Here is a 23,980-nt window from a genome sequence, read left to right as displayed (position 1 = left end):
TGAACTTTCAATGAATGTACAATACCTACATTTATGCAAAATAATTTTGTATTACTGATAAAAATAAATAAAATATTAATTTTTTTTTTATTGTACTGAAAAGTTTACAAAAAGTCAGTTACGACCGTTTTTCGCTGAGCCCGCGATCTATAAAGTAGTAGTTCCACTCTTATATGTGAATGTCAATTCGCAAAGTTCGAGAGATGGGACCATGCAGCAAGGTGCTCGCATATGTCAATATATGTATCCCGGAAAAATCAACTTTTTGGAAAACCCCACTAATCCGCTGGTAGAAATAAACATGACACATTTATAATTCTTTCAAAATCACACACCGTATCAACTGTTATTATTTAAAGTAAGCTATCATTGGTTGATTTAATTGACCAGCGTTGTTTGTATCAGGGTGATAAGTGGGTTTTTCTAAACTCATGCTTTTCCGTATCAGTCTATTGTCTTCAATGTAAACAGCATTGCGAAGCGAAAATAACTTTGACGTATAATTGTTTTCAGGTGATTTCGTTTTCAAAATATTGTTGTCTTCTTTCCAAAAGATTATTTCACAACTAATTTTTATTGTCTTTATGTGTATTGTGAGATTTGCCTGATATGCTGAGGTTTCTTACCAAAGCATTACCTGGTACAGATACTATTATATTGAGAATATTGGCAAAACAAATTTGTCGAGACTCAAGTGATTCATCATCTATCAGGGGACAAAAATACCACTCGTCCGCTCGTATTGACGAGTGAAATCTTGACAGGACGAGTGGATTTTCCTGAAGCTCTCGTCCTACAGGACGAGTGAAAATAAGCTGACAATAAAATATGTATTTTCTGACAAGTAAGACTCGTTTTCATTAAATAAAATCATTGTCTTAAAGCATATCTATTCCGAAAGTAGAACGCAAATGAACCGGAAATTGCAATTGTAAATTTCATACAGCAGGTGCGCGTTGTTATGCAAAACTGTGTCCCGAGTAAATATTGACTTTTTGGTGTAAACTTTGCGCGTCCATGTTGACAGGGAACCATCCGACTGCATTCACTGTAAGTATTGATTTTTAAAGAATTATTTAACCCCGAAGAACGGCTTTAAACCAGTCTGAATTTCGTCAGAAAAGGACTGACAAACGAGCGTTCTTTAAAGTTGGCGGGAGCGATGTTCAAACGTCCGAAACGGAAAGCACACGAGCATTAGAAAAAAGGAAAACAAAAAATGTTCTTCATTTATTAATTTGTGTTCCTCATAAATAAAGTAACTTATTTCACTGCTTTTGTGATCAGCTGGCATGAATAACTGAGTAAGCAGCATTTTAGCAGTGATATAAGAAACTGTATTAATCATATCAGCCCTTTGCAATCTTTATTTCACACATATTTGAAGGACAAGATCATGTGTTGGCAGGACGAGTGAAAATTTTAATGCACTTGTCCTGCAGGACGAGTGCAGTTTAGAAATATTTTTGTCCCCTGTCTATTAATTAAAGGTACCTCAGATGAGCAGGAGACTGCTGAACCTGATAATGTCGTAGACTTTGACGCAGAAACTCAACAAATCAATTATCAATACTGTAAAGATGACAAGAGTGATTACTGTTCAGATTTTCAGGAGGAAGGAGACAATGAGAAGAAGATAATCAATTATTTGAATTCCAATCTCTATTCCGATATCTGATTATATCTGTATAGTAACATACTTGTTTTATGATATAACTAGATAGTACATACTTGATATATGCCATTATGATATAAATAAATACTATGTGTAACCGTCATTCCATTTTGTGTTTTCTCTCTTTTTGTTTGGTCTGACAAACTTTCATCTGGTCTGACAGAATTTGTCAATCCGTCAGACCAAAGGTCTGACATCAATCTGGAAGTTTGGTATTGTCTATAGGTGTTGGAAATATATCTGTCTATGATTTATTCTAATCCATATTTGTGTTTATTAGTGTAAATATGTTTCTTTGTACTTTGTTTTGTTCATTTTTTATATAATGTTCTGTCTTTCTGCAAAAAATTCATATCACTATGATGCTTGCAATATTGAGTCTTTTATGTTTACATTCTACTAACATCTTCACATTTATAACACATTATCTTTATTTCATTCCAACATTATGTTCATAGTATTTCAGTGGCGATTATGTTTTTTTTTACTATTGAAACTAATTTATTACTCTTTCAATTATGAAAACCTAGTCATTACAATACTTATTGACAATAAAACATACAATTTGACCTCTTCTTGTTCTTCATTTCTTTTTTGTTGATACAGTAAAATATATTTTCTTATTATCACTCACTACCTTCATTAAAATACATGGTCGCTTCATTCCATCTCCTTTCACTGGTCGCAAACACTACAACATCAACACCGTATATCTTTTAAAAGATATTTCTTGTTTAAAATATCTCAAGTTATTGAAATACATTTGCAAATATCTTAAGTGGACAAGACAGTTTTTCTTGCAGTTTTTGCCTAAATCTTAATGTATAAGATTAAATCCTTGAATACGCCTGCAATCTGTGACAAAATTTCCCGTTGCGTGAAGCATAACTGTGCAGTACTCATGTAGATAAGTAGATAAGTTCCTCAGTTTTCTTCAAAAGTTATGTTCTAACAATTAGTTTTTGGGACAAGGCACATGGTCAAATGATAAATGGTGTATCCCTTTATATCGGGAAGAAAAAAATCAGGGTAAAATGGTAGATTTGTGCTCCTAAAATAGAAAGTTCGGTTGAATTCATTCCAGCATTTGGAGTAATCAATGTGCTTCAAATACTGAAATTTTGATAGTATTCAATGAAAAATAAAGGAAGATAGAGCATTTTTTAATAGGTGGTATTCATGAAGTTGCGGATACTTTGATTCATGATATAGGACACTTCGGATAACAGAGACTTTCAACAAATTGGGCACTCTGATAACGTAGTTTTATCTTCTACCTGAAAAGCATTTATGTATATTATGGCTATTCTTACCAAACAAGACAAGCGCGACACATTGGGAATCTATGCATAACGTAATAACATACACATGTGAAATATAACCAATCGCGTTGTTTGTTTTCAAAATCTCATTACTATTAATTTATAAAATTAATATTATAAGTGCAATTTTTAAATAAGATTCAAATGATATTTCTGAAGTAATATATTTCAAGTGAAATAATTGTCTACATAATGAACTTGTTTTTTGGTGGTTACTCGAGATTTGGAGAGATGAAAACACAACGGATCATGTGGATTAACACGATTGTGTTTAACTTTAATTATATAGCAGGCCTCTAGATAAGGGGAGCCAAGGGATCCTAAAACGGAAAATACACATTTGTTCTTCATAAAGTCCTATGTAAAGTAACACTATACTTGGTGAATAAGATGCCAATACAAAACTGTGGCTACTTGCATCAAAGCTAAAGATTAATTAATTAAGTAGACTAACAAGTATATACTGGTAAATACTGATGAGAAAAGCGATTGAGAGTTAATAATGCGGTATACATGTGTCTTCATGATTGTCAAATCTTGTTTTGAAAATAAAAAATAAAACATGAAAAAAGCAGAAACAATATCAAACAATCATGCTTAGGTAATTACATTTAAACCTTATCTCAGTTAAATTATATTGAGCTGACTAAGTGAAATATCAAAACAAAAAGTTATTAAAGGGGTCTTTTCACGTTTTGGTAAATTGACAACATTTAAAAAAAAATGTTTCAGATTTCTCAAATTTTCGTTGTAGTTATGATATTTTTTTAGGAAACAGTAATACTGAACAGTTACCATGCTCTAAAATATCCATTATATGCATCTTTTGACGATTAAAAGACCCTTAAAATTATAAAGCGTTGCAACGGGAAACGATTGAATAATTTGGATAGATCTGTTGTTGTTGTTATAGTTTGTGATACTTCGAGGATTGCTTATATAAAGTATACAACCACTCATTGTATAAGCATTGATGGCCGAGTGGTCTAAGCAATAGACTTTTTCTTCAGGGGTCAGTGGTTCGAGCCTAGTTGAGGGTTACTTTTTTCTTTCTTTTTTTTACTGGAGTTTTTAAGATCTAATGTTTACATTTATCAATATAAAGCAGTTAATGACAAACTTCAATACATGGCTAAATCTGTTAAAAAGCCCCTTTAAAAAAAAAATAAATTGTTGTAATTTAAGTGTCGCATACTAATGCTTTAAATTTAGATATTAAATTTAGATATGTTATGAAATCTTGTATGCAGCATTTATGGAAAGAAACGAATAAAAGGTAACATTCATTAACTCCAATTCGCTCATCCTGTAATATATAATTATGTCATGTATATATCCAAGTTCATATGCAGAATGTGTTGTGTTTATATTGATAACAACGATTGGTATACACAACTTTGACACCACTATCATGTGATTTAATCGACCGCCTGTTCCATTATTGCTAATTTTTTAATTTACGAACATTGAGCCAAAAAGTTCCACAAGACTTTCGGACCTGCAGCGCTGCTGATATTTATCTCTAAGTTGCAGATCCACAGAGCGATGTTTCATAACATGCTATCTAGTATATTATAAGTAAATGGCCTTAGTACCTTCATTAGGACATAATTATACATGCTTTAGATCAGTCGTTTCACTACAAAGAATGTACTTTAAAATTGTTTAAGCTTGTGTTCTACGCTAAAATCCATCTGTTGGGTGAATCAAAAACTGGAAAATGTAAGGTCATATAGACTGTACTCATCAGACATATTGAATTACTAGTATTTTCACATTTATCTTTCACGTTTATACAAAATCATAATCATATTCGTTTTTAATTTACGCCAGTACATGTACATACATTTTTATTTATCGCCTGCTTACTATAACAGTACAGGGTATGTATTCCACAGTGAATTCCGCATTTCTGATTCACTAAGTAGAGTGTGTAATATCTGGTAAAAAGTGTCGAGTTATCTGGAATACAAGTGTCATTGTCATTGAGATGATCGGTAAAAGAAGTGTCCATGAAAATTTGGCATCCGACTCTTTAAACATTTGAATTTCCTCAAATACCTTAGTAAACTAAAATGTAACATTTTGTAACATTAATGGACATATTGATATTTTATTTGTCGAAATACGTACTGATCATCTAAATCATGATGATTATCGATGCAGTTTTATCATTTTTCGTATAAAATCCACCATTTTTCCATGAGTTTCTTTATTCGCAATTTGAAGTACTATACTATTAATCGACCAAACAATGTTTTGTGTCTGAAAACCAAATGAACAGAACATAAAAGCAAGATTTTAGAAATTCAACAGATGACATTTTTGCAGACGATAAATTTCCCAGCATGCAAAGGGTTAATCATTACTACATTACTGGAAGCATGCATGCTCATACTGTCAGATAAAGCATTAGGGGTTAGCTCCATAGAGGATTGGATGTGAAAAAACTATGGACAATTTAGAAACATTACTTAATTTGATTAATTGGATTTTAAACAGGTGTGAGGAAATGAATTGTGTTGGCTTGAGTTTAAATAGGAGGTTGCTTTACAGGTTTTGTTTGTTAACCCTTTGCATGCTGGGAAATTTGTCGTCTGTTAAAATGTCGTCTGCTGAATTTCTAAAATTATCATTTTCTTCGATTTTTTTTAAAGAATACTATCAGAATAGCAAACAGTTTCGATCTTGATGAGACGCCACGTTCTGTAGCGTCTCATCTGGATCCAAACTGTTTGCAAAGGCCTTCAAAATTCGGTTCCTGCACTGAAAGGGTTAATGGATTGACTTGAAGAACCCAGTTATGCAAAAAGGTGCCTCCTTTGAACTCTCAATTGGTTTCCAATAAGCGTCATTTTTAAAATTTATGCGTACAAATACGCTGGATTAAGCGTTTCCGAGAGCCCTGCCTACCGGTATAATTAGGTAAGAGTTGTTGACACCGTGCGAACTGCTAGGGTTACAAGTAATGCATAAACAACAATGTACGGGTCAACAGGGCTGTCTTGATGACTACCTTATTGATGAGAAAAAAGTATTACTCGCAGATTTATTTGTTTATTTATTTTCATCAATGATCTTCTTTTATCCCATTTTCACCGCGACATTGACGGTATAACACGTTGTGGAATATACTTGCTTGTATTCAACACTGTGGAATATACCTGTCGCGTGCACGGACTACTTTTTAAATGACGTCATGCGATATGCGCTAAAATTAGGTCGATATTGTTTGGTTCATTGATCGAATTTTAAGGTCACCCATTAGAAGAAAATGTGCATATTTTGCAGAAAAATATATATATGACATATTCACCAAAAGAACTGTTGAAATAAAATATAAAATTACACGATTTTTGTTTTGTTATTTTTTTATTTATATTTACTTTACCACTGAATGATTTTTCATAAGAAACAAAGTCGACAAAACTTAAGCTTCAAAATTATACGACCTTCAACCTTTAAATCTAGTCATATGACATAATTTTTCGCCATCCGTATAATGAATCAGCTGATTGATGGCGTCATAAAATGACATACTTATTGCGTCATTTCCCCCATTTTTTTTGACGATTTATTATAAACGCGACCTATTTCACATGTTTTCTACATGTACTGTATGTCGACATATCTGAATTGTCAATTGATCACATTTTCCTTATTTCGTGTAATGTGCATTGTTTATAACCAAAGCATATACTTTTGACATTTAACTTAAATATTAAGAACGTACAACAAGCCATACACATATCGCACAGTTCATGAATAATCTGCTATGTTTGCTTTCCTATTTAATTCACGTTAGGCATAGAGCTGTGTAAAGTATAAGCTGGTAAAAATAGCACCACACTGGAATTGGGAACGTCCCATTTTGTACACGGGTATTTTCTACTCATTTATCTGTTGTGTACTGGAATGTTTTCCATTCTTTGTGTATTTATATATTAAATTATTTTCTCGTACAATAAGGGCATATACCATAGATAAATAAAACATTGTGCAAGTTTAAACATAATTATGTTTGTATGCAGAAATCTGCAAATGCAACCGAGTTTACCAACGGCTATTATTAGATAAACTGCTCCGGTTCATTTGAACAGCAGTAATGTAGAGTACATGACGTAGCGTGTGACGAAGAAGAAAGTTTATCGCGTTCATAAACTCATTTGAATAAAGTGATAGAATGACATAAGGGTCTTTATTTAACTATGCTAAAATAATTATTAAAGACCCTAGATGCAAAATCTTCAATTATTGAGTTAAATGGATTATAAGATGAATTTTAAAGGATAATTAAAGGTAAGATACTAGTTCTTACGTGTTTTGATTTTTGTTTGTACTTGTGTCGTTCCCTGTTCTCGGGTAAATGATTATAACATGGGCGCCATTGATGCATCGGATCACACACGGCATACCGGATACCCATAACATTATATAAAAAAACACGTTCTGCGCGTCCTTAAATTCGTCGTTCGAAGTCGGAAAACGTATTGCCCTGTATATTTTGTCAAATAAAGTGTCAGTCGCTGCAATTGTTTTGTCTACTCGTCAAATTTGTCAAGGTCTTCGATAGCTAAAGAAACTTCAGCGACAGTTTATTTGTATTGACAGACCTGTACAAAGTCGCGCCAGTCAAAAATCATAAAAAGCGACATTTAAAGTTATGGTAGCCAGAACTAGGTCGTCGATGGTGTACATGTATGTTGACATCGACAGCATTTTGTCAGGAGCAATCGCCGCCATATTGGATTTTGATCATTTTCTTTCGAAAATAAAATGAATTATGGTAAAGTAAAATCTTCTTTTCGCGGTCGTAATGTGTTAAAATTCGCATACTGCGTAAAATTGAATGTAGGCATATGGTGATATATTTACTTGTTTTACAGTTTGTGTGTGAATTTTTTAAAGACTATTTTGCGTACCAGAACAAATACATGTATATCACTACGCATGGTTACATTTGTTAGATTTTAAGCGCTTTTATGACTTAATTAAAATTATTGTTAAGGCCATTAGATATATTTTTGTTAAATGTCATGTTGAAAAAATCAAATGGGATAAATAGAATACTAGGATTAGCGTTGAATACAGAGAAGTTTATGTTGCTCGGCTCGAACACCGAAAGCGCTCGCCAAGGCTCGCGCTTCCGGCGTTCTAAGCCTCGCAACATAAACTTCTCTGTATTCAACGCTAACCTAGTATTCTCTATGTATATTTTGAATTTGTATAAGGTGTCAAAAATTAAAAGTTTTGTAAAGTGAATTTTCATCATGAAATTATATTCTTAGTGAGATAGGTATTCGATATTCCAACAATATTCACTTAATATGATGGTGATTGCAAATTGTCTTTATATTCAGTTCTCACTGCCATTTCATACTTTCTATGCTTTCAGAACTTTCAAAAAAGGCCATGTTGTTTTTATTTTGTCTAAGTTATCTCTATGAAATAAATAGGATGACAAAAAGTGCACACAAAGCTCGACCCGTGCGTTAGGACACACTCTTCATAAATGTGAATGGCGTGTGTTCATTTCAAACTTGCGATAATTTTTGAAAAATGAATTGCGTCTTAAATTATGCAATAGCGAACAGCTTCAGTGCCTTCAGCGCTTTGATTTACTTTAGTCTCTAACTTTATCATATTTCAGGGATTTAGAAGTGAACACCTAATCATGCCCTACCACTATCTCCATAAGATAAAACCAGAACAATAGTCTAATAAGTAAAACATGCATTCGAGTAAACTATGGTAATTTTTGTAGAGAATACAGCCCTACATGACTCGATTGTTAAGAATAATATAGCCTTTTTGTGTGTCAGCTTCAAGCTTTTATGCGAAAAAGTTTAAACTTGTAAAAATATCAATTATTTTCATTCACACTTAACGGCAAAGGTTAGACAGCACCAAACAACATATTTGTAACTCAACAGTCAACAATGTTGGCTCTAGGAGAAGTGCCCCCCCGGAGAACTGCCCCCCCAAAGATTTTTCACTGGGCGGAGAACTGCCCCCTCACTGTTTTTTTATAGGGCGGAGAACTGCCCCCCTGCTGATTAATAAGGGGCGGAGAACTGCCCCCCTGTCAGAATTGATGACCCGGAGAAGTGCCCCCTAATTAAAGAAATTTCGCGGCGATATATAAAGCGAGTATTATAATGACAATAACGCCAGTAACTTTCTTGCTATTATGTCTGGAAATTGAGTGAAATTTCAAAAGTAATATAAAGTTGTACAAGAAATAAAAGTTATAAAACAGCAAAAAATACCTGCCTCGGCATGGACATCGCCATCTTGATAATCACGGGATTTTCGTCTATGTGAACAAAGAAAAACAAATCACTTTTTGCTAATAAAAAGTTTTCGGGGCTGAATTATTTGATATTTTCCCCGTAATTAAAACAAACAATTAGCATGCAATTTAATCCATCCTTATGCAAGCTGAAAACAATAATTTATTTGTTTGTTTTCGCCAATTACGGATTTGGACGGTTCAATATAATAAACCCGTATGCGGCTTTATTCAAAGCTAACAAGTTCTTAACAATAAAGGTCAATCTGGTCTACCAATTAAAAGATTAAAAGATCGCGGTGCTTATCGTTAACGGTAACAAGTTCTCTGCCTGCCTAATTAGCTGCTAATTAAAGCAACTGTTACCGATTTTGTTTGTTGGCATGTCGACATGATCTGCTCAAAATGCAAACTGTTGCCGTAATATGTGTAACGTGTGTATTTATGTATGTTATTTTGTATGACACATGAATTAACTAAACAACATAAATAAATTGATTATAAATTCGACTTCACTCTACTTTTTTCTTCAAGTCAGCTAAATTAATGCTTTGCCTATTAATTTCCTTTTTTATACGTAAATTTATGTTTTTTTCCATGGGTCAATACTATCTTTATAATGTAAATTAATTCCGATGTAACTTTTCCTCCATAAGTACTGAGTTGCACGTCTATATTTAGTTGCGACAGTTGGCCAGTATTAACACGCACGCGTTTCCTGTGTGGATCTCGACTATGTTTCGCGCTCTTATTAAAACACGACTTTTACATGGCATTCATGTATAGTGAGTGGTGCAGATGCGCACCAAGTGCCTTAAACAGTATTATCACATGCCTCTAGACAATTTGTGTTATTCAGTTCGATAAATGGTAATATACTTGTACTGAAATTAAATTGTTACCGGATAAAATGTGTACGGCGATAACGTAAAATTACCCCTAAGTATTGTTTTCACTACGTAATTAATAACTAATATGACAGCGGGGGGGGGAGGGGCAGTTCTCCGCCCCTACAGATTTGATGGGGGGGCAGATATCTGCCTACTAAATTCTGACAGGGGGGCAAATCTCCGCCCCTACCGATTTGATGGGGGGGCACCTCTCCGCCACCTTTAAAATAAGGGGGCAGTTCTCCGGGGGGCAGTTCTCCGGGGGGGGGGGCGCTTCTCCGGATACCAACAATGTTAACCTGAATAAAACAAGCATCATATACAGAAAAAAACACTAAGTCTTGTGTTATATCTTTGCAGTTGAAGATGGAAGACCTGGAGAAGACGAATATTACCTGGCAGACCATGTGGTCCATGGAGAGACTAGAGGTCAGGCAAAACGGGCCCCCAGTTACAATAATGATTTTCCACAAACACGCCAGAGCAGGTCAAAGAACCACATTCTTGCTGACGATTTATCCTGGAAGCCCGAAGATATGGGAGGTTATAGAAATTCGAATCCAAAAACACATAAACGGCATGAATATCCTAAGTTGAGTCTATTTGAAGGTTATGAACTGGAACAGGCACTTGCTCGGTACCGAGCAAGTTTGAAAAAGAATGAAGAAATGCGGAAAAAAAATGAAGAAGAATTGCGGAAAAAAAATGAAGAAGAATTGCTTAAAAATAATAACGAAGGAATGATGAATAACAATGGAGGCATGGTGAATGAGAAAAGCGGCATCGTGAATGACAATACAGCCAAAATGAATGATAATGGAGGCATGGTGAGAAACAACAGAGGCATGACGAATGACAACAGAGGCATGGTAAATGACAATAGAGGCACGGTGAATGACAAAAGCGGCATGGTGAATGACAATACAGCCAAAATGAATGATAATGGAGGCATGGTGAGTAACAAAAGAGGCATGGTGAATGACAACAGAGGCATGGTAAATGACAACAGCCGCATGGTGAATGACAATAGAGGCATGGTAGATGACAATAAAGGCATGTTGAGTAACAACAGAGGCATGTTGAATGACAAAAGGGGCATGGTGAGTAACAATAGAGGCATGTTTAATGACAATGGAGGCATGGTCAATGTCAATAGAGGCATGGTGAATGACAATAGAGTCAAAATGAATAATAATGGAGGCATGGCTAGTAACAACAGAGGCATGTTTAATGACCAAAGCGGCATGGTGAATGACAATAAAGGCATGTTGAGTAACAATAAAGGCATAATGAATGACAATAGTGGCATGTTGAGTAACAATAGAGGCATGGTGGATGACAATAAAGGCATGTTGAGTAACAATAATGGCATAATGAATGACAATAGAGGCATGTTGGTTGACAAGGCAGGCATGACGAGTGACTACAGAGCAAGGATGCAATCACAAAAAAAGAAAGGGCCCAGTGTAAAAAGAAACCATAATCAAGGTTATAGACTGGAGAAATCACTAAGAAACATTGCAGGGAAGAGAAATCTTGGAAAAAACTCTGATAGAGCTGATTTGCCTCGTCAAAAAAGGCACATTAATACTCCAAAATATCAGAAAGTCAATAATTGGTACAAAAGGCCATCGGAGGAAACGATAAACAGTGGAGGTAATGGGATCAATAGAAAAAATGTTGCGGTAAGCGAGCTAATTAACATATTGGACAACCTACAAAAGGCAACAAAAGGCAAAAATGGCAATAAACAGAGTAAAGAAAGAACAGAAGACAAGATTAATGCCAAACTGAGTGAACAAGCAACAAAAGACAAGAAAGCTACTAAACAGAGTAAACTCACAGAAGAAAAGAAAGCTTATAAACAGAGTAAACAAATAGAAGACAAGAAAGCTACTAAAAAGAGTAAACAAATAGAAGACAAGAAAGACACTAAACAGAGTAAACAAATAGAAAACAAAAAAGATACTAAACAGAGTAAACAAATAGAAGACAAGAAAGCTACTAAACAGAGTAAACAAATAGAAGACAATAAAGCTACTAAACAGAGTAAACAAATAGAAGACAAGAAAGCTACTAAACAGAGTAAACAAATAGAAGACATGAAAGCTACTAAACAGAGTAAACAAATAGAAGACAAGAAAGCTGCAAAACCCAGTGAACTTACAATAAAAGACAAGAAATCTACACAACAGGGTGAGAAAGCAACAAAAGAAACTACTACAAATTATAATAATGTTATGAAAGGTACACCAACCATTAAGGGTAAAGAGGACAGTACATATGAAGATAAGAAATTGAGGGAACCATGGGCAAAAAAACATAACTTTATAAAATCACTTGAATCCAGTAACAATGATAAACAGAACAAAAAGACAACATTTCCCCTAATAAAAAAAATTGTTGATGCAATTTTTAAAAATAAAGCAGCACAAACAAAAACGCCAAACTCGTACAAAATGTCTGTTACAGCACCAAAAAAGAACACAGTAATAGGAGCCAGTGCCCAGTTGTCCTTGCCAACAACAACACAATCTGTGACTCAAGACGTGAGGAGAACCATCTCTTTAGATGACACGGTGGCGCCACACGTGGTGCTGTTTGGTCACATTAAAGGCATGCCAAGCCTTTATGTAGGTAAGAAATTGTATTCAATTAAGTTGGGCCACAACAAATTGAAGATATGTTTTACAGATTTTAGCCCACCATAAGTTTAGCGTGTGAACAAAATTAAGATAAAAAAAATCTTTTTTTCACAGGCGAGCATAAAGCAAAAAATACAAACAAATATTTTTTCTATGTAAGTTGATATGTATTTGCCAAATAAATGTACGATTTATGCAAAATACCAGCACAAGATCATTACACATTTACAGGTTTTTTTCCAGCCATATTGGGAAAAGGAGTCTGGTCAAATTGGGATTTTTTAAATCGATAGAAATTTGGGAATTTTTACTCGACAAAAAGGACCAAATTGGGATTTTTTTATCAACAAATATTGACACAACAGGTTTTTTCCTGGCCATTTTGTATAAAAGTCATATAAATAATGGTTAAATTAGGGGACAAAAATATTTCTAAACTGCACTGGTCCTGTAGGACTAAAATTTTTACTCGTCCTGCAAACACATGCACTTGTCTTTCAAATAAGTGTAAAATAAAGATTGCCAAGGGCTGATATGACTAATAAAGTTAACTATATCACTGCTAAAATGCTGCTTACTCAATTATTCATGTAAACTGATCACAAAAGAAATGTTAAGCAGTGAAAAAAGTTACTTTATTTATGAGGAACACACAATAAATAAATGAAGACAAATATTTTGCTAACTTCATGTTGTTTTCAGACTTGTTTAAAACCGTACTTCGCGGTTAAATAATTCTTTAAAAATCAATACTAATACAGTGAATGCAGTCGGATGGTTCCCTGTAAACATGGACGCGCAAAGTTTACACCAAAAAGCCAATTTACTCTGGACACAGTCTCGCATAACAATGCGTGCCTGCTGAATGAAATTTACACTTACAATTTCCAGTTCATACGCGTTCTACTTTCGGAATAGATATGCTTTAAGACAATGATTTTATTTAATGTTAAAAAGTCTTACTGGTCAGAAAATACATTGTTTTAGATCAGCTTTTTTCACTAGGACGAGAGCTTTATGGAAATTCACTCGTCCTTTCAAGATTTCACTCGTCAATACGAGCGGACGAGTGGAAGTTTTGTCCCCTGGTTAACTATATTAATTATTTTGTAGGTTGTTAAAAAAAATTGAGATATAGAGTCATATGAAGTCATAAGACACTTATTTCTGGAAAAAATGACGCGGGGTCAGTAAAAAATAGGAACGATCAGTGAAACTAGAAATTTGGTTGATCCGTCGGACCAGTTAAAAATCCTGGCCAGCTTATTGTGAAATACTGATGGAAAGCTGTTTTCAACAATAAAACAACTTTATATGTTCATAATAAACCAATAATTTCATCATTATTTTATGGGCCGACTCAAGACCGGGATAAAAATAGCAACATATTGGAAATTTCAATTTTTCTAGATGCCCGAATGACAAAAACCTGTTGTCCCATCAAAAAATCGATTTGCGATCCACAAATGTCTCCGGACTTCGCTGTGATCGATACACAAATTTACATAAAATTCTAATCGTTCTGATCGGGAAATGAACAAAATGGAATTTATTATTTTGAAAAAGCAGCAATCATCAGCATTTTATCGATCTTAATACCATCAGAATATACTTTGTTACCCGTGAGAATTTATACTAGAGGGTGCCGAATAATGTTTTGATATTGCGGGAGAGTAAACGTGCCTTTTTTTTCAAGATTACAAGTTTTCGAGATGTGGAATTTCATTTCCGGGGTAGTTGAACCTACGCCTAAAAACCTTAAACTAATGAAGAGAAGCTTGAAGTACAGCACAAATATGAAAGGGATATTGAGATAGTTTAGTAGATATAGTAGGTATAGTTTTCTTTTTATAAATGCACAATACATTGTGGATAGTCCGGAAAGTAAGTTGAAATTTAAGTAAAATAACAGAGAAATTGTTGGACCACTTGAAATGTTGGTGGACCAGTAATTTCTGAAAGCTGGTGGTCCTTTAGGTCAGTGGGTAAAAAAAGTCAGTGTCAAGCCCTGATATATATATATTTTTTTTAATTGGGATTTATTTTGATAATTTTGGTTTGGGTCTGTTTTCTTTGGGATCGGGTCCGTTTTACGGCCTTTTGTACGTAGCAGAAACACCCCTGCAGTTATAACTGTGTCTCTAGTCCAATATTTTCGTAGGTAAATGTGAACAAAATATTCTCTAATAGTTGTTTTGCATATTCACACCAGGTATTTACTACTTAATACATGATGCACTGTAGTTTTCACTATCAAAGTTATATAAAAAGCTTAAATAAAATGAATAAAAATAAACATAAATAATACAATAAACATCAAGCATATTAAACATCTTGCAAATGTATATTAATTTCTAATTATCATAGGTTAAGGTATCATACAATAATCAAATGCATTACTTTTGTTAGTTTAGCAATGTTAAAATTATAAATGAAAAGTTTAAGTTTTGTAAACTAAAAAAAACTCATCATTTTCAAACAAAAGAACAATAAGCAATGGGAAGTAAAAGTTTTGTATTTTAATATAAAACATATGCCTTTTCAACAAAAGCATTTGCTGATCAATGTGAGTATTAGTAGCCATATATTTATGCCCCCCTTCGAAGAAGAGGGGGTATATTGCTTTGCTCATGTCGGTCGGTCTGTCGGTCTGTCGGTCCGTCCACCAGGTGGTTGTCAGACGATAACTCAAGAACGCTTGGGCCTAGGATCATGAAACTTCATAGGTACATTGATCATGACTCGCAGATGACCCCTATTGATTTTGAGGTCACTAGGTCAAAGGTCAAGGTCACGGTGACCCGAAATAGTAAAATGGTTTTTGAATGATAACTCAAGAACGCATACACCTAGGATCATGAAACTTCATGGGTAGATTGATCATGACTCGCAGATGACCCCTATGCATTTTGAGGTCACTAGGTCAAAGGTCAAGTTCACGTTGACCCAAAATAGTAAAATGGTTTCCAGATGATAACTCAAGAATTCATACGCCTAGGATCATGAAACTTCATGGGTAGATTTATCATGACTCTCAGATGACCCCTATTGATTTTGAGGTCACTAGGTCAAAGGTCAAGGTCACGGTGACCCGAAATAGTAAAATGGTTTTCGGATGATAACTCAAGAACGCATATGCCTAGGATCATGAAACTTCACAGGTAGATTGATCATGACTCGCAGATGACCCCTATTGATTTTGAGGTCACAAGGTCAAAGGTCAAGGTCACGGTGACCCGAAATAGTAAAATGATTTTCGGATGATAACTCAAGAACGCTTTTGCCTAGGATCATGACACTTCATAGGTACATTGATCGTGACTCACAGATGACCCCTATTGATTTTCAGGTCACTAGGTCAAAGGTCAAGGTCACAGTGACAAAAAACGTATTCACACAATGGCTGCCACTACAACGGACAGCCCATATGGGGGGCATGCATGTTTTACAAACAGCCCTTGTTTAACATATATTTGTCTAACGTAAGTGCAAAAAAAGACTACTATCAGTTCTAGTTTAATGACTACATGTAGTACTATAATATATATTTCTAACAATAAATAGAACAATATGAGTGACTATTTTAAAATCACATCAATTTTCAGTAAAACATACTTTTCCAAGAAAAGTAAAATCACAAATGGCTAGTATCGGCTGTAATTTATTATAAAACAAAACAATCAAAATTTGTTGAAGTTAAACTCGAAAAGACTAAGAATTATTATTTTTTTAAGATAAAGCATATGCTTTTTATTCCCCCGAAGGAGGGCATAATTTTTTTTATAGTGATTGGACTGTCCGTCTGTCTGACCGTCACACTTTGCTTTTAGGTTTCGAAAAATGCTTATAACTTCTATGTCGCTTCAGATAGCAATTTAATATTTGGCATGCATGTGTCTATGGACAAGGCCTTTCCATACGCACACAAATTTTGACCCCTGTGACCGTGTCCTTGAACTTAGGGTTCGTGTTTAGGTTTCGAAATTTGCGTTTAGGTTTCGAAAAAGCTCAAAACTTCTATCAAGCGTTTATAGGGGGCATAAGTCATGCTATGGTGACAGCTCTTGTTATTCCATGATTTTTCATTTTCAATCGCAACATGTTAAGATAACATCATATCATTCAACATAGTACTGCTTTTGTGTCGTTTACAAACCAAAACTGTTGACAATCCTGTTTATTTAAATTTACAGTTAGCATACTTTGGAAATACAAATTATTACTGATGCAGTAAGAGTGTTGTCGTCCAAGTACTCACTTATATTTGCCATCACAATCAATTTTCTTTTATATATATAAAAAAATGAACTCAATACAGTCAATCTTGTGTATGTGACCACTTGAATTAAGCGACTTTTGTCTCATGCGATCACTTTAAATTCCCCTGAGCGTTTTCACTCTATTTTGACATTGTATTAAGCAACTTTTGTATTACGCGACCAGCGACTGATTTTCGAGTATTTGGATGTCCATATATTCGATTTAGCAACCATGTGGTGATAAAATTTGAAAATCTGTTGATCGTTAAGGGACAAACTTGATCACCGATTTATCGTCAGTTTGACATAATCAAAGGAAAGCAGATTCCTGTCAAGAAGCCATAAAACAACACTTTCTCGTCGATTAGATTTGCTTTCTTTGTCTTACTCAACATACTAAACCAACCTTGATATAGCACAGGCATAGCTCCGCCTTTTGAAAGTGGAGTTAACGGTAAAGAGCTCTAACGATGCATTGATATTAAACATTCGATTCACGCATGTTCAGCCCAAATTATTTGCAATCATATTTATTTGGCATAAGCTTCGAAACAATAAATACATTTGTCTCGGCTTTCTGTGAAATGCTGAGTAGTTCCCATACACCAACTTCCTGTACATTTTCAAGAAAAAGAAAACCGTTTGTAATTACGAAATTCTTAAAACACATTTATCATCAAAAACGGCAACAGCATTCTGTTGGATTATTAAAAGTTATAAAATTCTGAGGTAATGATTGTTTAAATACACTAATATCTAGATTATTTCGTATAATTTAAACTTTGAACACGATAGTTGTGTCACAGAATTGGTCTATAAATTTGATACTGACAATGATTTTACTTTTTTTCCAGAATGGTATTTTTTTCTAAGACCATTTTACTAAGAGACCACTTTTGGTTACTCCCTCTTGTAGTTTCGTAAAACAAGATTGACTGTAGTTTTAAAATAAAGATATGTGTCTTGTTCTGAGAAAACTGGGCTTAATTTATGTCCATAAAGTGTCATCCCAGATTAGCCTGTGCAGTCTGCACAGGCTAATCAGGGATGACACTTTCCGCTTAAATGGTATTTTTAGTTTCAAGGAAGTCCCTCCTTACCGAAAATCAAGTTTAGGAGGAAATTGTCGTCCCTGATTAGCCTGTGCAGACTGCACAGGCTAATCTGGGATGACACTTTACGCACATGAATTAAGCCCAGTTTTCTCAGAACAAGACACATATATAAATGAATTACAACTCTGTAGTTACCTTGTCAATCGCGGCAAAACTTCAACACACTGAGGCTACCTGCGTATGATAATAAATATTTATTATTCAGTTTAATTAAATTCTGTGCAATTGTTGCTAAGAAACAGCTCCGTACAGACAATTTTTTATTTTTGTAATTTTAACTTTTGTTTAATTCACTTGGAACATGACAACAGGCATCTTTAAGTCTTGTAAGGCAGTGATCATCATACCATGAAGCATTGCTAAGAGGTTTCAGCACTTGCTTGCCACTGTCCTCAATATTGTCAGCTGACCATCTATTCCAAAAACTTGAGGCCCAGTCATTTTTAACCCTTTCCCCCATAAAGATCAAAGTGAAAATGGCTTTTGCAACCAGCATAAAACCAGAACAGCTTGCGAGTAACTAGCAGTCTGTTCAGGTTTTATGCTGTTTGCTGCTCATCAGTATCTTAGGGTTGGAAATAAAGCCTTTAAAACTTGAATAAAGTAAGAAAAGTCTTTATGTCAATTAAACTTTATAAGTGACACAAAATGCATCAAAATACATATCGAAGTGGTAATGGGTCAAATCACAGAAAAGTTGTTGAGGTCCAGACAGTTTCTCTACTTTTGCACTTACATTAACTTCATGATGTTAGCTAGGGCATAATGTATACCTTGGACTTAGCCGTCAACACTTTGAGCCCTTTGAAGTCACAGTTTGAACTAGTACATGGAAGGCTTCAAGAATTTATGATATACTCGACAATTTTTTTGTACATTTCAATAGCGACATTCAGTTGCATGTTCATGTTTGATATTTTAATTGTTTTGATACCACCAAGTTTATTACAAATTTTTACCAAATGGTCGCATTCCCATGACATTTCACATCCTGATGTAGAAGCGGCTGAGAGAAATATATAACTAAAATCGTCTTTGATGCAATGACTTATTGCCACTGGAGGAAAAATTACATTTGTGTCTTTGGCTGACTCAATTAGACAGACAAACGCCGCCATTTTTTACCATCGTCCAATCTAATAACGCAAAGCTTTATAAATTGTAAAACGACTATGCGTATGGAGCAAAGTTGCTGCTATGGGCGCAAAATACATAACAACAATTTATTTTTTTCGTTTTAAGATTTTTAGATGCCGCAAATGCAACAATCATTTAATAAATTTGTTGTGGCTTTACCTTTTTGTAAATGCGTAAAAGTTAAAATTGTGTTCATGATAGGAATTTTTATGAAAATTGTTTTGGATTAAAACAGACAAAAAATGTGAGCTAATTGGTGTCAATTTATTGCGAAGTATGTGTTTGAAAAAATAGACCACAATTGATTCCTTTTTCATTAATTTCTGGAAAACAAAAGTATTTATTTTGAGAGTGTACAACACTGTTAAAGGGATCTTTTCACATTTTGGTAAATTGACAAAATTGAAAAAAGTTGTTTAAGATTCGCAAGTTTTCGTTTTAGGTATGATATTTGTGAGGAAACAGTAATACTGAACATTTACCATGGTCTAATATAGCCATTATATGCATCTTTTGACGATTTAAAAACCTGAAAATTATAAAGCGCTGCAACGCGAAACGATTAAATAATTTGGAGAGTTCTGTTGTTGTCGTTTAATTTTGTGAAACTACCAAGATTGCTTATATAAACTATAAAATACATCTCTCATGCATACCGGTACTTGGCAGGATGGCCGAGCGGTCTAATTGGTTTTTACTTCAGGACTCTGGGGGTCACTTGTTGGAACCCTGCTGCGGCTACTTTTTTTTTCTTTTTTTAAATTTTATTCTTGATGTTTTACTGGAGTTTTTTAGATCCAATTTTTACATTTATCAATATAAAGCATTTAATGACAAACTGCAAAACATGCCAAAATCTGTGAAAAGGCCCCTTTAATTCATTTTTAAACGTGGACAATAACTTGGTAAAATAATGTTGCAAAAATAAATCGTTTTAATAATAGGTCAGAATGAACAACACATCAATGTTGACATTGATCTTTATATACAAATTTCAGTAAAATGTTTGGCGCTAGTTCAATGCGCATCTTACACTGCATTATAACAATAGACTAATAACTTTTTTGTGAGTACCGGTAAGTAGGAATACAAAGCAATATGGCGACCATTAGACACAAGGCCTATCTTTTGTAGGATTCCGGAGATTATTGATGTATCACAATTGGTTGTGTGCTTAGTTTCATTCTACATAAAACATTACAAAAGTTATGCCCTATTTTCACCTAGTACATTCTAGGTTATTGACCTCTGGTTATTTTTATGTCTCCCAGTCTATACTGGGGGACATATTGTTTTTGCCCTGTCTGTTGGTTTGTTTGTGTCAAACTTTAACATTGGCCATTATTTTTGCAATATTGACAATATCAACTTGATATTTGGCATGCATGTGTATCTCATGGAGCTGCACATTTGAGTGGTGAAAGGTCAAGGTCATCCTTCAAGGTCAAGGTCAAATAAATGGAGGGGGGGACAGAGTGATTCACAAACACATCTTGTTTATATTTAAATTTAGTCCGGAGCATAATTTAAAAAAGGAAAAAGATGTTAACTTAACCCATTCAGCCCTAGTGTCGTATATATGCATCCAAATAATCGACAATGGAGTTCCTAGCGTTGTATATATGCGTCCAAATAATCTACAGTGGAGTTCCTAGCGTCGTATATATGCATCCAAATAATCTACAGTGGAGTTCCTAGCATCGTATATATGCGTCCAAATAATCTACAGTGGAGTTCCTAGTGTCATATATATGCGTCCAAATAATCTACAGTGGAGTTCCTAGCGTCGTATATATATATATACATCCAAATAATCTACAGTGGAGTTCCTAGCGTTGTATATATGCGTCCAAATAATCTACAGTGGAGTTCCAAATAATCTACAGTGGAGTTCCTAGCGTCGTATATATGCGTCCAAATAATCTACAGTGGAGTTCCTAGTGTCGTATATATGCGTCCACATAATCTACAGTTGAGTTCCTAGTGTCGTATATATGCGTCCAAATAATCTACAGTGGAGTTCCTAGCGTCGTATATATGCGTCCAAATAATCTACAGTGGAGTTCCTAGTGTTGTATATATGCGTCCAAATAATCTACAGTGGAGTTCCTAGCGTCGTATATATGCGTCCAAATAATCTGCAGTGGAGTTCCTAGTGTCGTATATATGCATCCAAATAATCTACAGTGGAGTTCCTAGTGTCGTATATATATGCGTCCAAATAATCTACAGTGGAGTTCCTAGCGTTGTATATATGCGTCCAAATAATCTACAGTGGAGTTCCTAGTGTCGTATATATGCGTCCAAATAATCTACAGTGGAGTTCCTAGTGTCGTATATATGCGTCCAAATAATCTACAGTGGAGTTCCTAGTGTTGTAAATATGCATCCAAATAATATACAGTGGAGTTCCTAGTGTCGTATATATGCGTCCAAATAATCTACAGTGGAGTTCCTAGCGTCGTATATATGTATATGCGTCAAAATAATCTACAGTGGAGTTCCTAGTGTTGTAAATATGCAACCAAATAATCTACAGTGGAGTTCCTAGTGTCGTATATATGCGTCCAAATAATCTACAATGGAGTTCCTAGCGTCATATATATGCGTCCAAATAATCTACAGTGGAGTTCCTAGTGTTGTAAATATGCAACCAAATAATCTACAGTGGAGTTCCTAGTGTCGTATATATGCGTCCAAATAATCTACAGTGGAGTTCCTAGTGTCCTATATATGCGTCCAAACAATCTTCAGTGGAGTTCCTAGTGTCGTATATATGCGTCCAAATAATCTACAGTGGAGTTCCTAGCGTCGTATATATGCGTCCAAATAATCTACAGTGGAGTTCCTAGTGTCGTATATATGCGTCCAAATAATCTACAGTGGAGTTCCTAGCGTCATATATATGCGTCCAAATAATCTACAGTGGAGTTCCTAGTGTCATTTATATGCGTCCAAATAATCTACGGTGGAGTTCCTAGTGTCGTATATATGCGTCCAAATAATCTACAGTGGAGTTCCTAGCGTCGTATATATGCGTCCAAATAATCTACAGTGGAGTTCCTAGTGTCGTATATATGCATCCAAATAATCTAAAGTGGAGTTCCTAGTGTCGTATATATATGCGTCCAAATAATCTACAGTGGAGTTCCTAGCGTTGTATATATGCGTCCAAATAATCTACAGTGGAGTTCCTAGTGTCGTATATATGCGTCCAAATAATCTACAGTGGAGTTCCTAGCGTCATATATATATATATACATCCAAATAATCTACAGTGGAGTTCCTAGTGTCGTATATATATATATACATCCAAATAATCTACAGTGGAGTTCCTAGTGTCGTATATATATATATGCATCCAAATAATCTACAGTGGAGTTCCTAGTGTCGTATATATATATATGCATCCAAATAATCTACAGTGGAGTTCCTAGTGTCGTATATATGCGTCCAAATAATCTACAGTGGAGTTCCTAGTGTCGTATATATATATATGCGTCCAAATAATCTACAGTGGAGTTCCTAGTGTCGTATATATATATATGCATCCAAATAATCTACAGTGGAGTTCCTAGTGTCGTATATATGCGTCCAAATAATCTACAGTGGAGTTCCTAGTGTCGTATATATATATATATGCGTCCAAATAATCTACAGTGGAGTTCCTAGTGTTGTATATATGCATTCAAATAATCTACGGTGGAGTTCCTAGCGTCGTATATATGCGTCCAAATAATCTAGAGTGGAGTTCCTAGTGTTGTATATATGCATCCAAATAATCTACAGTGGAGTTCCTAGTGTCGTATATATGCGTCCAAATAATCTACAGTGGAGTTCCTAGCGTTGCATATATGCGTCCAAATAATCTACAGTGGAGTTCCTAGCGTCGCATATATGCGTCCAAATAATCTACAGTGGAGTTCCTAGTGTCGTTTATATGCGTCCAAATAATCTACAGTGGAGTTCCTAGTGTCGTATATATATATATATATATATATATATATATATATATATATATGCGTCCAAATAATCTACAGTGGAGTTCCTAGTGTCGTATATATATATATATATATATATATATATATATATATATATATATATATGCGTCCAAATAATCTACAGTGGAGTTCCTAGCGTTGTAAATATGCGTCCAAATAATCTACAGTGGAGTTCCTAGCATCATATATATGCATCCAAATAATCTACAGTGGAGTTCCTAGTGTCGTATATATGCGTCCAAATAATCTACAGTGGAGTTCCTAGCGTCATATATATGCGTCCAAATAATCTACAGTGGAGTTCCTAGTGTCGTATATATGCGTCCAAATAATCTACAGTGGAGTTCCTAGTATCGTATATATGCGTCCAAATAATCTACAGTGGAGTTCCTAGTGTCGTATATATGCGTCCAAATAATCTACAGTGGAGTTCGTAGTGTCGTATATGCATCCAAATAATCTACAGTGGAGTTCCTAGTATCGTATATATGCGTCCAAATAATCTACAGTGGAGTTCCTAGTGTCATATATATGCGTCCAAATAATCTACAGTGGAGTTCCTAGTATTGTATATATGCGTCCAAATAATCTACAGTGGAGTTCCTAGTGTCGTATATATGCGTCCAAATAATCTACAGTGGAGT

At 34.7% G+C, this 23,980-nt stretch overlaps 2 protein-coding genes across 9 annotated transcripts in view; both read left to right on the top strand.

Annotated features, from left to right (window-relative positions):
- The window catches only part of LOC127836879 (uncharacterized), a 339,553-nt gene that overhangs the window by 177,281 nt on the left and 138,292 nt on the right, over positions 1 to 23,980 (top strand). The gene's annotated exons all lie outside the window — the stretch shown is intronic.
- The window catches only part of LOC127836852 (probable serine/threonine-protein kinase tsuA), a 404,515-nt gene that overhangs the window by 329,702 nt on the left and 50,833 nt on the right, over positions 1 to 23,980 (top strand). Inside the window, exons 3-4 of one of the 7 annotated variants that reach the window (XM_052363483.1) lie at positions 11,170 to 12,375; positions 12,652 to 12,816. The exons of 5 other annotated variants lie outside the window; for them this stretch is intronic. In XM_052363483.1, coding sequence (XP_052219443.1) covers positions 11,170 to 12,375; positions 12,652 to 12,816 — 1,371 coding nt within the window. Of the gene's footprint in view, positions 1 to 11,169; positions 12,817 to 23,980 lie in introns of all 7 variants that reach the window. One more of the 7 variants, XM_052363482.1, reaches the window with a different exon arrangement.

The sequence above is a fragment of the Dreissena polymorpha genome, chromosome 7, assembly GCF_020536995.1.
Source record: "Dreissena polymorpha isolate Duluth1 chromosome 7, UMN_Dpol_1.0, whole genome shotgun sequence".
Classification (NCBI taxonomy): domain Eukaryota; kingdom Metazoa; phylum Mollusca; class Bivalvia; order Myida; family Dreissenidae; genus Dreissena; species Dreissena polymorpha.
This window is presented reverse-complemented; position numbering and strand designations above follow the sequence as displayed.